At 44.6% G+C, this 12116-nt stretch overlaps 2 protein-coding genes across 2 annotated transcripts; one reads left to right on the top strand and one right to left on the bottom strand.

The window, feature by feature from the left end:
- Nucleotides 1-33: 33 nt before the first annotated feature.
- LOC120809125 (interferon regulatory factor 7) lies at nucleotides 34-5569 on the bottom strand. Its single transcript, XM_040162734.2, has 10 exons — nucleotides 5406-5569; nucleotides 4857-5010; nucleotides 4274-4445; nucleotides 4077-4177; nucleotides 3912-3963; nucleotides 3695-3781; nucleotides 3377-3582; nucleotides 1169-1370; nucleotides 936-1051; nucleotides 34-816 (listed from the first exon to the last, which is right to left on the bottom strand). Exons 1-10 carry the CDS (start codon nucleotides 5411-5413, stop codon nucleotides 628-630), a joined length of 1287 nt encoding a protein of 428 aa, XP_040018668.2. The 5' UTR covers nucleotides 5414-5569; the 3' UTR covers nucleotides 34-627.
- A 3871-nt stretch (nucleotides 5570-9440) lies between these two features.
- Nucleotides 9441-11445, top strand: LOC144383739 (achaete-scute homolog 1b-like). Its single transcript, XM_078082753.1, has one exon. It carries the CDS (start codon nucleotides 10094-10096, stop codon nucleotides 10703-10705), a length of 612 nt encoding a protein of 203 aa, XP_077938879.1. The 5' UTR covers nucleotides 9441-10093; the 3' UTR covers nucleotides 10706-11445.
- Nucleotides 11446-12116: the final 671 nt, after the last annotated feature.

Here is a 12116-nt window from a genome sequence, read left to right as displayed (position 1 = left end):
GGAGTTGGAGAAGTGATACTTCTGAAGATAAAACCGTATCCAGCAATTCCTTTATTCACCACCGCACAACAGACTTTAGGTACCTTTTAGTCATACAATTCAAATGTCTATCATTGTTTGTAAAAAATAACATGTCAAACTAATTTCGAACAGCAAAAACAATTCAAACGGATATAGATATATATATATATATTTCAGTTAATAAAAAAAGTTCCACATATATATTAATTTAAACTTTTAATGGCTCATAAACGCACAATCAAAAAGCAAAAACGTTACATGTTTACCGCACGATAACCATGTTAGGCATTCATACGTTAACTGAACCATACGCTTATTAATAGATGATTTGATATTTACAGTTATGACATAAGGAAATCATATTTGAGGCCATTGGGTTGAGTAACGCAACAGTCCAATAGTAGAGAAGTTCACTTATTTATGTAGTGATAAAATGTCACTTTTTTTCCTTTAAGTTTAAGTGACACAACCCCATGAGCAAGGCTCAATAAACGTGGCCCATTAATGCAATAGCAAATTCATTCTGCTCACTTTGTAGCAAATCTTTGGGTAAGCGCGGGTCGTTGGAATAGTCCCCTTTCGGGGGGGAAAGTGAGACGCCCAAATTCAGGACTGAGGTAGTAAAGGTGCTGCGGGCCGTGCGGACTCTTCCTCTGTCGGCAGTCCAAAGACCGAGCTAATGAGATCGTAAAGGCTGTTGTGTGAAATCTGTAGGCTGACGTTGGCGCTGTGAAGAGACGAGGCTCCTTCCATCTGGGCGATCTCATGGTAGTGTCGACAGATCAGAGGGACCACCTGCATGGACAAGGGGACACATTTTACAGCTCTTATAAAGGAAAAAACGAAGGCACAACTAAAAGAGAGGCAAATACCGAGTGTGTGTGAAGATTATGCAAAGCAGGAAGGAGGGTTACTTTGACTACGATGAGCTTCTTCTCCAAAGGTTTTCCATCGGGGAACTTCTCTCCGAAGCACATGTTGATGGTGTACTCTGGAGAGCCGCCGTTGTTGTCTCTAAACTGCTTCAGTTCTGCAACAGAACTCGATTAATCACCATTTAAGTCACGTATTTCACGTGAGGAGGAACAGCAGAACTATAGACGATGAGTCTGAATTTAGTTCAAATCATCATGATGTCCACACCTACCATTTACATACTTCTCAAAGCTGAGGAGCTCCACCCTGGTGTTCTGGAGCAGCTTGCTGGGCTCTGGGTGAGCCACTGAGGGGTCACTGGTGCTGGCAAACACGTGGCACCTGTCCTGTCTCCAGGCATAGATGCCAGTGTCCTGCACCTCCAGGAAGAGACCCCTCTGGATGTTGTTGAGGATGCGGTTGGTGAACTCAACCTGAAATATGTCGGCACACTTATTATGTAGAGCAGTGTATGGTCTATAAACGTGTGGGGACATTCCAGCCTAAATTTTCAGTATTTTTCTTGTCTGGTGCATTTCTATATTTCATGTTATGCGGAGTGTCAAAAGAAGAATAACATTTCTGACAAACCTCCGATAGAGATGTGGTGGAGAAAACAAAACTTTTCAGATCCCTTTCATTGCACATTGCAGCCTGTGATGCGGCCATTTCTTATAAACAGAGACATTATAATCCCTTAAATGGGTGCTGTGGAGTTTCTATGAGTGGCTCAGAGTCTTGTTGGATCTTGTGCATCCACAGGACGCTGAGTCACTGACATAATGCACATTCCTGCTGATCGGTTCACACTATCCCACTGACATCCACAACATCCCACTGACATCCACAACTGGTGCTAACCCAGAGAAGAAGGGTTGCAAAATTCCAGGAATATTCAAAGTTGAAAACTTTTCACGAGAATTAACAGGAATTACCAGAAATAAATGGGAAATTTGGGGGTAATTTAACTGTATTTACCGTGTCATAAGCAGGCATGCATGCAAACATGTCTAATAAAACATTTAAAAAAACAACAGCAGGACAGCAAGGTGGCGGTAAAATAACTAACAAACACACAGACGCTCACTGTCTTTCGTTTAGCTTTATGCTTTTCTGTAGCCATGGCAGTTATGTTAGTAACTACACCTGAGTGAAGGTCCCCCCCTTCCTTGGCGGAAGTAGCTAGCATAGCATTGGCCATTGAAATGAATTGGAGTCGTAATCTGTCATTCTCTACGTTTTTTGAAAACTCTTAAAATGCAGTCTTACTACCTTCCTGTTCGAAATCTGTTATTCGGTCTCTTCCGCTTTTATAAAATACCATGAAATCATCTGCTTGACGGTGAGTTTTTTTATTAAATGTACATCTTTTGCCGTTTTCTCGCTTAGATTTTTCAAAGGTTACTGAGAAATAAAAACACTGTTCTATCCGATAACTCCATTATTGTAACCAGCAATAATGGTTGATGTGATTTGCGAGGCGTCAGCCAACTTTCTAACATTAGCACGTTAGCCTACGTTAGATAGCCTCCGTTCTTTCAGCACACCAATGGCACACATTGTCATCTACGCATCAACTATCTTAAAAGACTGTTCAAAAACGTATTTTTGAGATACCTTCATCCATAAAACATTCTGGAGTCAGACACCTGACTTGACGAGACATCCAGATAGTAAGACGGCTATCTTACTCTAGAGTAGCCATGCCCATCTCGCGCTCAGGTCAGCTCAAAATGAATACATCTTCTCCAACGATAGGCTGCCAGTTTGTTAATGACTTGTTTGTCTTAATATATTCACCCCAGTAATATCATCAAAACTCGTGCTCAAATGCAGTAGTGTGGCCTCTGCTGTAGTGGGACAAGTTGCCCAACTTTTTGATGGACCCCGAAAGCTTAATGTATGATAATAATTGAGGTGATGGTGTACTTTTGTGTGGACATACATACATCCTACTCTCACTGCTGTATACAAATAAACTTGGTATTAAAATGAACATGGCTTCAGTTTACCAAATAATCAATATGCTCAGTAATGACAAAGACGTTCATGTTTACGTTTAGGTTTCTGGCAGACAATGTTCCCAACCAGCTGAGCTCGGCGTGCATAGTCTTGTTCTCAACTACATTTAAGTTCCCCGTTATAGACTTTTGCAAAAAAAGATTTTTTTTGCCAAAAATTGCCGAGCCAAACTTCCCGTGGAAACTTTCCGGAAACTTTCTGCCCCTTTGCAACCCTAGTAATGCAGAGGCGGGGTAGAGGAACACTGCTGGTAAACAATGGACGACTTAATGTTTAATGTCAATGTTTTATGTTGAAACAATATAATTTTGGAATATGTTTGATGAAATAGGCGAAAGAAAGTGAGAAACTGCTGGGAGGTGTTTTTGCATTCAGTAGTTTTGGGGAGGTTTCCTTAAATGTCCAGGTCACCGCCTACCTGTCTTTGGTCCAGCAGACCGTCTGTGGAGGGGAAGCGGATGCGATGGCCGTCGAGCTCAGGGCTCTCGTGCTGGTAGTGTAGCTGGAGAAGGGCAGTGCTCAATGTGACCTTTAGCATTTCCCGTTTCCTGTAGTGGATGGAGACCTCCAGGTCAAATATACTAGGCTGCTGCGGAGGTGAACTTAGGACTGGTGGAGGATTTACTGAAAAAGAACCAGCAAAAACACAACCAAATACTTACACATGACAAATTACAATCATTTCTTTCCCGTCTTGCATTTCAATAAAGGAATTTGAGTATTTGGCCAAACGTACCCTCACAGTAAGAAGGCTGGTCTGGTGCAGGCTGCAGGTGGTGCTCAGCTGCTACGGGGTAGCGGCTAAAGTCCTCTGCCATATTCTCTAGTAAAGCAAATAAAAAGCACATTGAAAATAACATTTGTTCTCATTTCACCATGTAAAAAGATGAACAGGGAAGGAGGAAATTCAACCATGACTTGTATGGTATCTCCCTGAGCATGAGCCCCCCTACCTGATGTCTGGTTTCCGAGATCCAAGGCCATTAAATTGTCAAGTAGAATAAGCTGTTTGAAGAAGAAATTAGCATATTTAGGCATCTAGTGAGTATTGAAAAGGACTTTGTGATATGAAACCAAATCAACAGAGAAGTGAAAGTGCGCTCTAGGCAATACGGCACCTCGTCTTCAATGGGGAAATCTTCTATGGGGAAGCTGCATATATCAGGACGCATGTAAGAATCCCCCGGGGAGTCTTGAGTCGGTGGACTTTCATAGTTGTCTGCAGGTAAAGAAAGAGAGAGACATCGTTTCATTTGCATTCAACTTCAAAATAAATGATGGAAGCGGAACGTGGATTAAGGGACTATCGTTTTACACTCAGCGTCGATAATCTCGAAGATCTTATGAGGGTCGTCCAAATTCTTGGAATTATCCATTATCATCTTGAAGCGCTTATCGATGTTATTCATGGCGCATCGGAAGTTGGTTTTCCACCTGGCCTTGTTGTTGGGGAACTCGTGGATTTTTCCACTTGCTACCGCCCATGCCTGTGTGCCACAAAAGAACATTTAAATGCAAAAAAAAGGTACAGTCCAATAAAGACACGGTACAGCGATCTTTCCATCGTTCTCAAGCTACGAGTGTCTTTCGACCTACTTCCCCTGTGGCATCTCTACTGAGCCTCAGCTTTGGCTCGAGGGAAGTGCAAGCGCTCCACAGCTGTTGCTATGCTATAATTTCCCCTGCCATAATTAAGCCCTGTAGCGGAAATGACTTGATGGGGGATTTTCATCTAGAATCCACCTGAGGAATGTTGGTGGAACAGTTTCTTACCAAATGGAAATACAGTAGTGACACAATACAGCGTCAAACAGATGTCAACAAAGCCATCGGCATGTGATCTTATCGTGCAGTGTGAGGTAAGATAGGTGAAGTTGAATGGAGGCGGTTGAACCTACTCGGAATATTTTACAGTCTTCATCGCTGCAGTCCTTTCTGGAGTTGTGCTTCCAGGGGACTCTGAACCTGTTTTGGCCTTCGTAGCGGAGGCCCGTGTACTGGCCCGTCTCCACCTGCTCTATGAGCCAGCGGGCGAACGGAGGCTTGGGAGGGCTGAGAGGGACACATGACAGATCAGCGTGCTGCTTCTTCTTCGGTGAAACACTTCCCAAGAGCAGAGGGAGGAAATGGACACACACACACACACACACACACACACACACACACACACACACACACACACACACACACACACACACGCGCGCACCCGCGCACACACACTACGGCTATGGGTTGAATGCTGACAGTTCAATGGCTATACGACGCCCACAGCACCCTGTGACCCTTGGCATGGTGTGCACAAGCAACGATCAGCGACATACAAGAAGGGATTCTCATTTAATCTTTACTCGGGCAACCTACAACCTCAACACGCGCGTCAATCCACTCACAGCCCCAAGCAAAGAAGGAAACGTCATAGGAAGAGGCATGCGGGCTGGTCTGCCTACCTTTGCATTTCTCGGATCGGAGAGTTGCTCTCGCTCGCTGTTGATGTGTGATCCTCGATGCACCTTTGCAGCCTTTGGTATAAATAACATCAGTGACGCTCTTTGGGGTTTCGCCGTCTCCTCCCCCGGGGTAACGGCGCAACCACGTCAGCATTTCCGGCGCAGGCAGAGAGCGAGTTTGATTGAAGGAAAAGCGAGAAGGGACCTCCTCCGGAACGAAACGCTCCCTCTGCAGACCGGACGTAGCGATCGTTTGGTTGGGAAAGTGGAAGCTGCAGTCGGAAAAAGAGTCTTTCCGGTTATTCTCTTTTCTTGCGTCACCACAACAGCCCGCGTTTCATCGTCGAGGTTTTCAAAGGGATGTTTTCACGTGGGCGGTCCTCGCGACGTGGCCACATTTCTTCATAATATTGCCCTTTATTATAACTGGTGTGTGAATACCTAATAGAGTTGCTCTAATTCCACAGTGTGTAACTAGTATGCATGAAGCTGCAGAGTCATACAGCCAATGAGAGTTACAAAAGTATATTCAGAGTGAAATCTGATGCACGAACTAAACCAAAATGTCCTCTGTATGTCCCAAATGATTAAAGTTATCCAGTGTCATTCTGCAGTGTTTGTAGGCCAGCATGCTTTTGTATCTATTCTGAGCCCCCAAAAGCCCCTCATCAGCACGAGGGTCAAAGCTCCGGGTAAAACGTACTTGTGATGGGTTTAATTGAATGCATTCAACATGCAACAGTTTGTACTTTGCATTGGCAGATGAAGTACATGCAGAAGGTAAAAATAAAAAGTAGGCGATAGGGGTCTGTGTGCCAAGTTTCATTTCATAGCTTTAACCAAGATCTCGGTAGAGAATTAGCATCATTGCTGTCATATCTTTATGTCGATGGGGTTTTGTTGTTGGTAAGAACCCTGTAATGAGGCCTGTGGTCTTATTAGGTTTAGGCTTATTAGATTTTTTCTATGTGATCTGGAATAAATGAGACAACATAAGGTCATCATGACCGTTCACCCCTAACACATTTTCAAACGTATCCCTAGTATTATTTCATAGGTATTTCCCATGTGATGGTGAGTTATCAACCTGCTCTGACCTGTAGGCTGTTTTTAGGGATTTCTTTCTTAAACAGATACCCACGAAACCAGCCCTGTTCTGCAGAATATGGTCAAAGGAATCCACCTGCGAGTGTTCCATAGTTTGTAACATATGTGCTGCTAATTCAAGTGTAATACGGGACTTTCAGAGTAAAAAACCTGCAGGTGTGTGGTTGTGTCATGAGTTGCAATGAGACAAAAATACGAATAGCCAGACATTAAGTGAGAGTGCAGTGGAGTTTCCCTTTTTTCCACGACATACATTTTGATCCTCAGTATATTACTCAAAAACACTACTCAGCTTGCTCCAATTCCTCTTTCTAGCATCTGTGTTTCCTGCGTGCCCAAAAGTAAAACTTAATTATTTATTTGCTTCTCGTCCACTGGAATCTTATTCAACCGTTTTATCCTCAAACTAAAGGTCAGGTTACTGTGCATGCCAATCCTACTTCACTTTACTCACTTCTCGTGGAGATTGCTTTTTTTTCTCTGGCCGCGTTCTGACCGCAGACTGCGGAAGGGATGACCTACGGCTTCATGAAGCTTGTATCCGTCTCTGTTTAAGAACTATGGCTAACACGGCCATAGCCCAGTACACATCTGTGAGTAATAGAGAAGCGATACGTATTATGATGGAGCACTTCCCCTTTCGAGCTCACTGGAAATACTGCTTCGTCCTTGTTGGAGGCCCCTCGAGAATGCACAGGCCTCTCAGGAAGGAGAGCTCGGTTATTGAAAGATGACACGGATGGCTCACATCCTATTTCACACTTGTTTTCTAAATATAAAGGCAATATCATACATGTGTTGTTCTGTAAATTGAAATATTGAATATTTAGTGGCAGACGCAGAGCAGATCTTTGACAGAACGGTGCGCTGTTTTGCTTTGAGCACTTTTTCTAGTCCCTGTGCATGCCGGCATGTGAGTGTCTACTACATGATATGCCACACTTTATAGGCACAATTGTTGTTACACACGCACACTTCACCAGCATTATTTCTCTTTCTCTCACCTGCGGCGCGTGTTCGATGTGAGGCCATGTTGACTTGAGCCACTGCAGTGTGAGTGTATTTAAAAGAAACCTGCCACGGTTCTCATAAACAGCCACACCTTCACCTGACAGTGACACAGACTTAATTGATAGGTGTGAGTGTATTTCCGTGGCTGGACTGAGGAAAACAATAGTATAGGAAATAATAAAATTGTATAATATACATATATAAATACATATATCATGTGGATATATTTTGATATAAATATACAATATATGCGTGACTTTTATGTAATGTATCAAAGAGTTAGTCACACCCAATGAACTGTTTGTTGAACTTTGTACTTCACATCTCCCCAGGCTGTCCATGCATGACTCATTGTTTGGCAAACTGAGAACACGCACACTGATTTGTCTTGATATATTTGCAAACTAATTAAGTCATCCTGATGCAGAAATCTCACTAATAATCGACAAATTAAAGCATGACAAAGTCTTGCCAAGACTTCTTTAGCAAAGGTTATCATAGTACATGATTATAGTGCGTTTTTTATGATGGCAAATTTATTAGACACTAGTTTTTACGTAGCATGGAGAGATGTGTCATTTGAAAGGCTCTAAATGACCTGTGTTGAACGATCTACTGTGATCTACCGTTTTATTTTCATTTTGCGCCCTCTGCTGTTAACAAGGTAGAGAAAGATTTGTGTTTGAAAGCGAGCATTACAATTAAAAGTCAAAGCATTCAATTCATTAAGAGAAGCATGAAAAAGCATACATCAGGCCAAAGCAAGTCAACATTTGCACAGTTGAATAATATTACCTTCAGAACACAACCATAAAGAAAGAAATTGGTTATACATTGACTGAGTGTGACAATCAATATTTGCGCTGTCATTTTTTATTTGAATAAAATGAAGTTTGTGTAAAGTGCTCTGTATAGATGTCAAGAACCAAATGAGAGTAATGATGTATCAATACGTTTAACCATTAATAATGGGATTGCATATCTTAACATGAACGTTCTTCAGCTTTAAATATATATTAATATTTAGAAGTAAAAAAGATGGTGCAAGCTGTGATATTTCAAAGAGGTGCAAAGTGAGTTCCATTTTATTTTGTATGAAACTAGATAAATGATGTCTCTTATATATGAATAGTGAACAACTTTTTTAGTCATCAGGCAAAAGTGATTATTAAGCGAGCATTTCATGTACATTCATCAGTAGTATTCAAATAAAGATTTTCTCAATTCATTTAAAAAAAAAAAATGAATAAAGCTTTTGTTGGAAATAAAAGTCCTCAAGATCTGTCTTTTCTATGTGTGGTGTCCTCTGCGTCCTTGTTGTCACAGTTCCTGTATCATGTTCTGCCACTAGAGGCCACGAGTGTCCCACTTTTATTAAAAAGGCAACGGTCTTCTCATTTCGACTCACACTCCTTCGCTTCTAGAATTTGCTGGTAAGGAGACTGTCACGAAACGTATTTCAAAATGGTATTTTAACAATGCCGAATGAAGCCAAATCGGTTTGAAGCAAATACTACTTCCGTCTACTGGAGGACGACGAAGCCATTATTGTGTTTCACTGTCCAGTCACATGTGGTGCTGAAATGCTGCGTTCACGCATCTGTACTTACGAGTTGCGCTTTGGTTTTTACCAGACTTTGTGGTAAACGCATATTACGCATAACACTATAATCAAACAATAAAACAAGTGTAAAGGTTGCATTCAGCTGGGAGTTCAACAGTTGTATTTAATTTAACAAGACTTTCCACCTGTCAAGAAAGTGTCCACAAACTGGACCTGCAGAGTGTGTAATAAAGCACGCGGGGGCATCCGGACGCCTGCGCGTCATAAAAAGTGTATCGCGTCCTGCCAATCATTACGCACGGAGACACGCTTGCACTTTATTTAGCACTGTAAAGCCGTAGCCTGGATACAGGGGAGAGCGTCCTTGGTATTTGTGTTGCAAAGGGCTCGAGGAGAATGATGGCCGATGGGGGGAGGAAGGGGGTTAGTGGGGGCTGATAATTTGAAGACTTGCCAAGGGTACATTGTCAAATTCAAAAGGCATTTCAAAGAACCAAACCATTCTTTTTTTTGTCCGCCTTACTTTCCCCTTTGCACGGTTGCAGGCCGTTTGAATCGACCAATGGGCCTTCAAGTTGGGGGGACATAGGAATGTAAATGAGCTCAGCGCGTGCTCCCGGCCCAGTGAAAGCTCGGGATTGTTTATTGAGCTCCCGGAGCCACGCGCCTGGCCCGGGGGGAGTCGGCGTGCAGAAGAATCACACAGCGGGGGCGGGGCCTCGCCACGAAGCGTGCGTCTCCCAAAAAAAAGGGGGGTGGGTGGGTGGGGTGTGCGTCGGGGCGCGTGTTGAAAAAGAAGAGTGCTGCCAAAGTTTGGGTCAGATCGGCTCGTGGAGTAAGTAGTCAAGAGAGACTTGGACTCGAGTTAGCCACACGGTCCCCCACGCGAAGGACACGAGAGCTGTGCGCTGCCAGCCCCCTTTCCGCCTCTTCTCGTCCCACCGACCAGAGGCTGCGCTCGCACCTCTGCCTCCCGTCACTTCAGAACAAAACCCCATCGGGCGAGATGGAAACGACCACCATCACCACCACGCAGACCGCCTTCACCTTTGGATTTACCGAAAGACACGCCAGCATCAGCCTGCACGCCCCGGCCCAGGACTGCGCGGACCCCGCCGCGCACCCCGGCGCCGACGCCGCGGGCTTCCAGAGTAAAACCAAGGTGCTGAAGAGACAGCGCTCCAGCTCGCCCGAGCTCCTGCGCTGCAAGCGGCGGCTGAGCTTCAACGGCCTCGGCTACTCCATCCCTCAGCAGCAGCCCGTTGCCGTGGCCCGGCGGAACGAACGGGAGAGGAACCGGGTCAAGCAGGTCAACATGGGTTTCCAGACGCTGCGTCAGCACGTGCCCAACGGCGCCGCCAACAAGAAGATGAGCAAAGTGGAGACCCTGAGGTCTGCGGTGGAGTACATCAGGGCTTTGCAGCAACTGCTGGACGAACACGACGCGGTGTCGGCCGCTTTCCAGTGCGGGTTGCCCTCCCCGGCCATCTCCAACAGCTACTCCGCCGACCCGGAGTCGCCTCACTCCACCTACTCATCGGACGAGGGCAGTTATGAGCCTCTGAGTTCCGAGGAACAGGAGCTGTTGGACTTTACAACCTGGTTCGACCGGTACTGAGGACGACGGCAGCGCCTGTGCGTAAAAATATGCGTTCTTTCCGAAAACACTTGGTAAAGGCGTCAGATCAGTCTCGCTGTGATCCTTGGAAGTGATCTGTTGCCTCCCTCCCTCAAACCGGGCTGCAAAGCAATAGAGAGAGAGAGAGAGCGAGAGAGAGAGAGAGAGAGAGAGAGAGAGAGTCTCTGAGTCCCCACACGAAGGAGGGAGTTGGACTCAGTGTTACGTTGACGCGTGGAAGGAAAGACCTGATGAAGTGCAATCAAAAGACGTGAGTCAGCAGGTTTGGCGATGCGGCCTCCAGAGGACTTGTTGGATGAAGACCGCATCTCTCTGCCACGTCCTCTGGAAAAGACAATAAACAAAGATAACGCGTCGTTGCTGGTCCCTTTTCATACTAAAAAAAAAAAAAAAACATCATTGTGTCAAAGAATAGTTTCCACATGAAGGGCACATATTTTTGTACATGAGTCAAACAAACAATGTTGTTGAGCAGCCGGCTGTCAGTGAGGCAGTGAGTTGCCATGTATTTGTGTGACTGGACAACAATATCAAGGCAACCTGTGACACATTGTTTTCCTTTTCTTCTGCTTCTTCTTCTTTAAATTTCAAAAGGAGACCTTTACCAATGTATGCACTTGTTCTCCACGTCCCGTAGCCTGAAGTGTAAATATTTGATTTTAACAGATATATTTTGTGTAAAACAAGTTTTATAAATAAAGATGATTCTATTTATATAATATGCTTCTGCAGTGGTTTGGTTCTTACAGTGATGCCGCACACATTTATTCTTACACGTGTGTTTGTTTGTGTGTGTGTGTGTGTGTGTGTGTGTGTGTGTGTGTGTGTGTGTGTGTGTGTGTGTGGCGGTAATTGAGCAAACTAGTGAGCTTCTCTTCCATTCAAAGCTCGCGCATGACCTTTAGCCGCCTTGCCTGCGCACACGGGGGAAGATTGCGCAGCTGGGTGAGCACTCAATAACCATTATGGACGCGCACCTTCTACGGCGCTTTGTCTCCATTCAGGACAAGGAGATTAATATTACGTTTCATGCATCGCATTGTTTCCTTTGCGTATACTCCTGCCTTTACCCAATAGCCCAGAGGGCCTGGAGCGTAGGAAGAGAGGGTGAGGAGGGGGGGGGGGGGGGGGATAATTCACGCCTCTCAAAGGGTATAGACGCTTTGAAATACGGCCCGGGGAAAGTCAGCGAGACAATGACAGAGGTCAAAATTCTTATTGCCCGATTGAGATCAATCTAAATAAAAACCCGGGGTTGTAGACTAGTTGTATCCCCAACTGTGTTTTTCATGGGGCACACAGTGAAATCAAAAAGCCCATCTCCTGCGAAATGGGGAGCCCGACGCCACATAGTGAGCACTATTGTGTGCGCCTTTGCGCCTCATTATGC

This window comes from Gasterosteus aculeatus, chromosome X (genome assembly GCF_964276395.1).
Source record: "Gasterosteus aculeatus chromosome X, fGasAcu3.hap1.1, whole genome shotgun sequence".
Classification (NCBI taxonomy): Eukaryota; Metazoa; Chordata; class Actinopteri; order Perciformes; family Gasterosteidae; genus Gasterosteus; species Gasterosteus aculeatus.
Note: the sequence above shows the minus strand (reverse complement) of the source record. Positions and strands in the feature narration are given on the sequence as shown.

Excerpts from the sequence above, each read along its gene's own strand:
- LOC120809125 (XM_040162734.2), bottom strand. Across the intron at positions 3,583-3,694 it reads CCAGCCTTCTTACTGTGAGG|TAAATCCTCCACCAGTCCTA; the intron begins GTACGTTTGGCC and ends GTTCTTTTTCAG. Across the intron at positions 817-935 it reads AGAAGCTCATCGTAGTCAAA|GTGGTCCCTCTGATCTGTCG; the intron begins GTAACCCTCCTT and ends TTGTCCATGCAG.
- LOC144383739 (XM_078082753.1), top strand. The coding sequence starts at position 10,094 with ATGGAAACGACCACCATCACCACCACGCAGACCGCCTTCACCTTTGGA.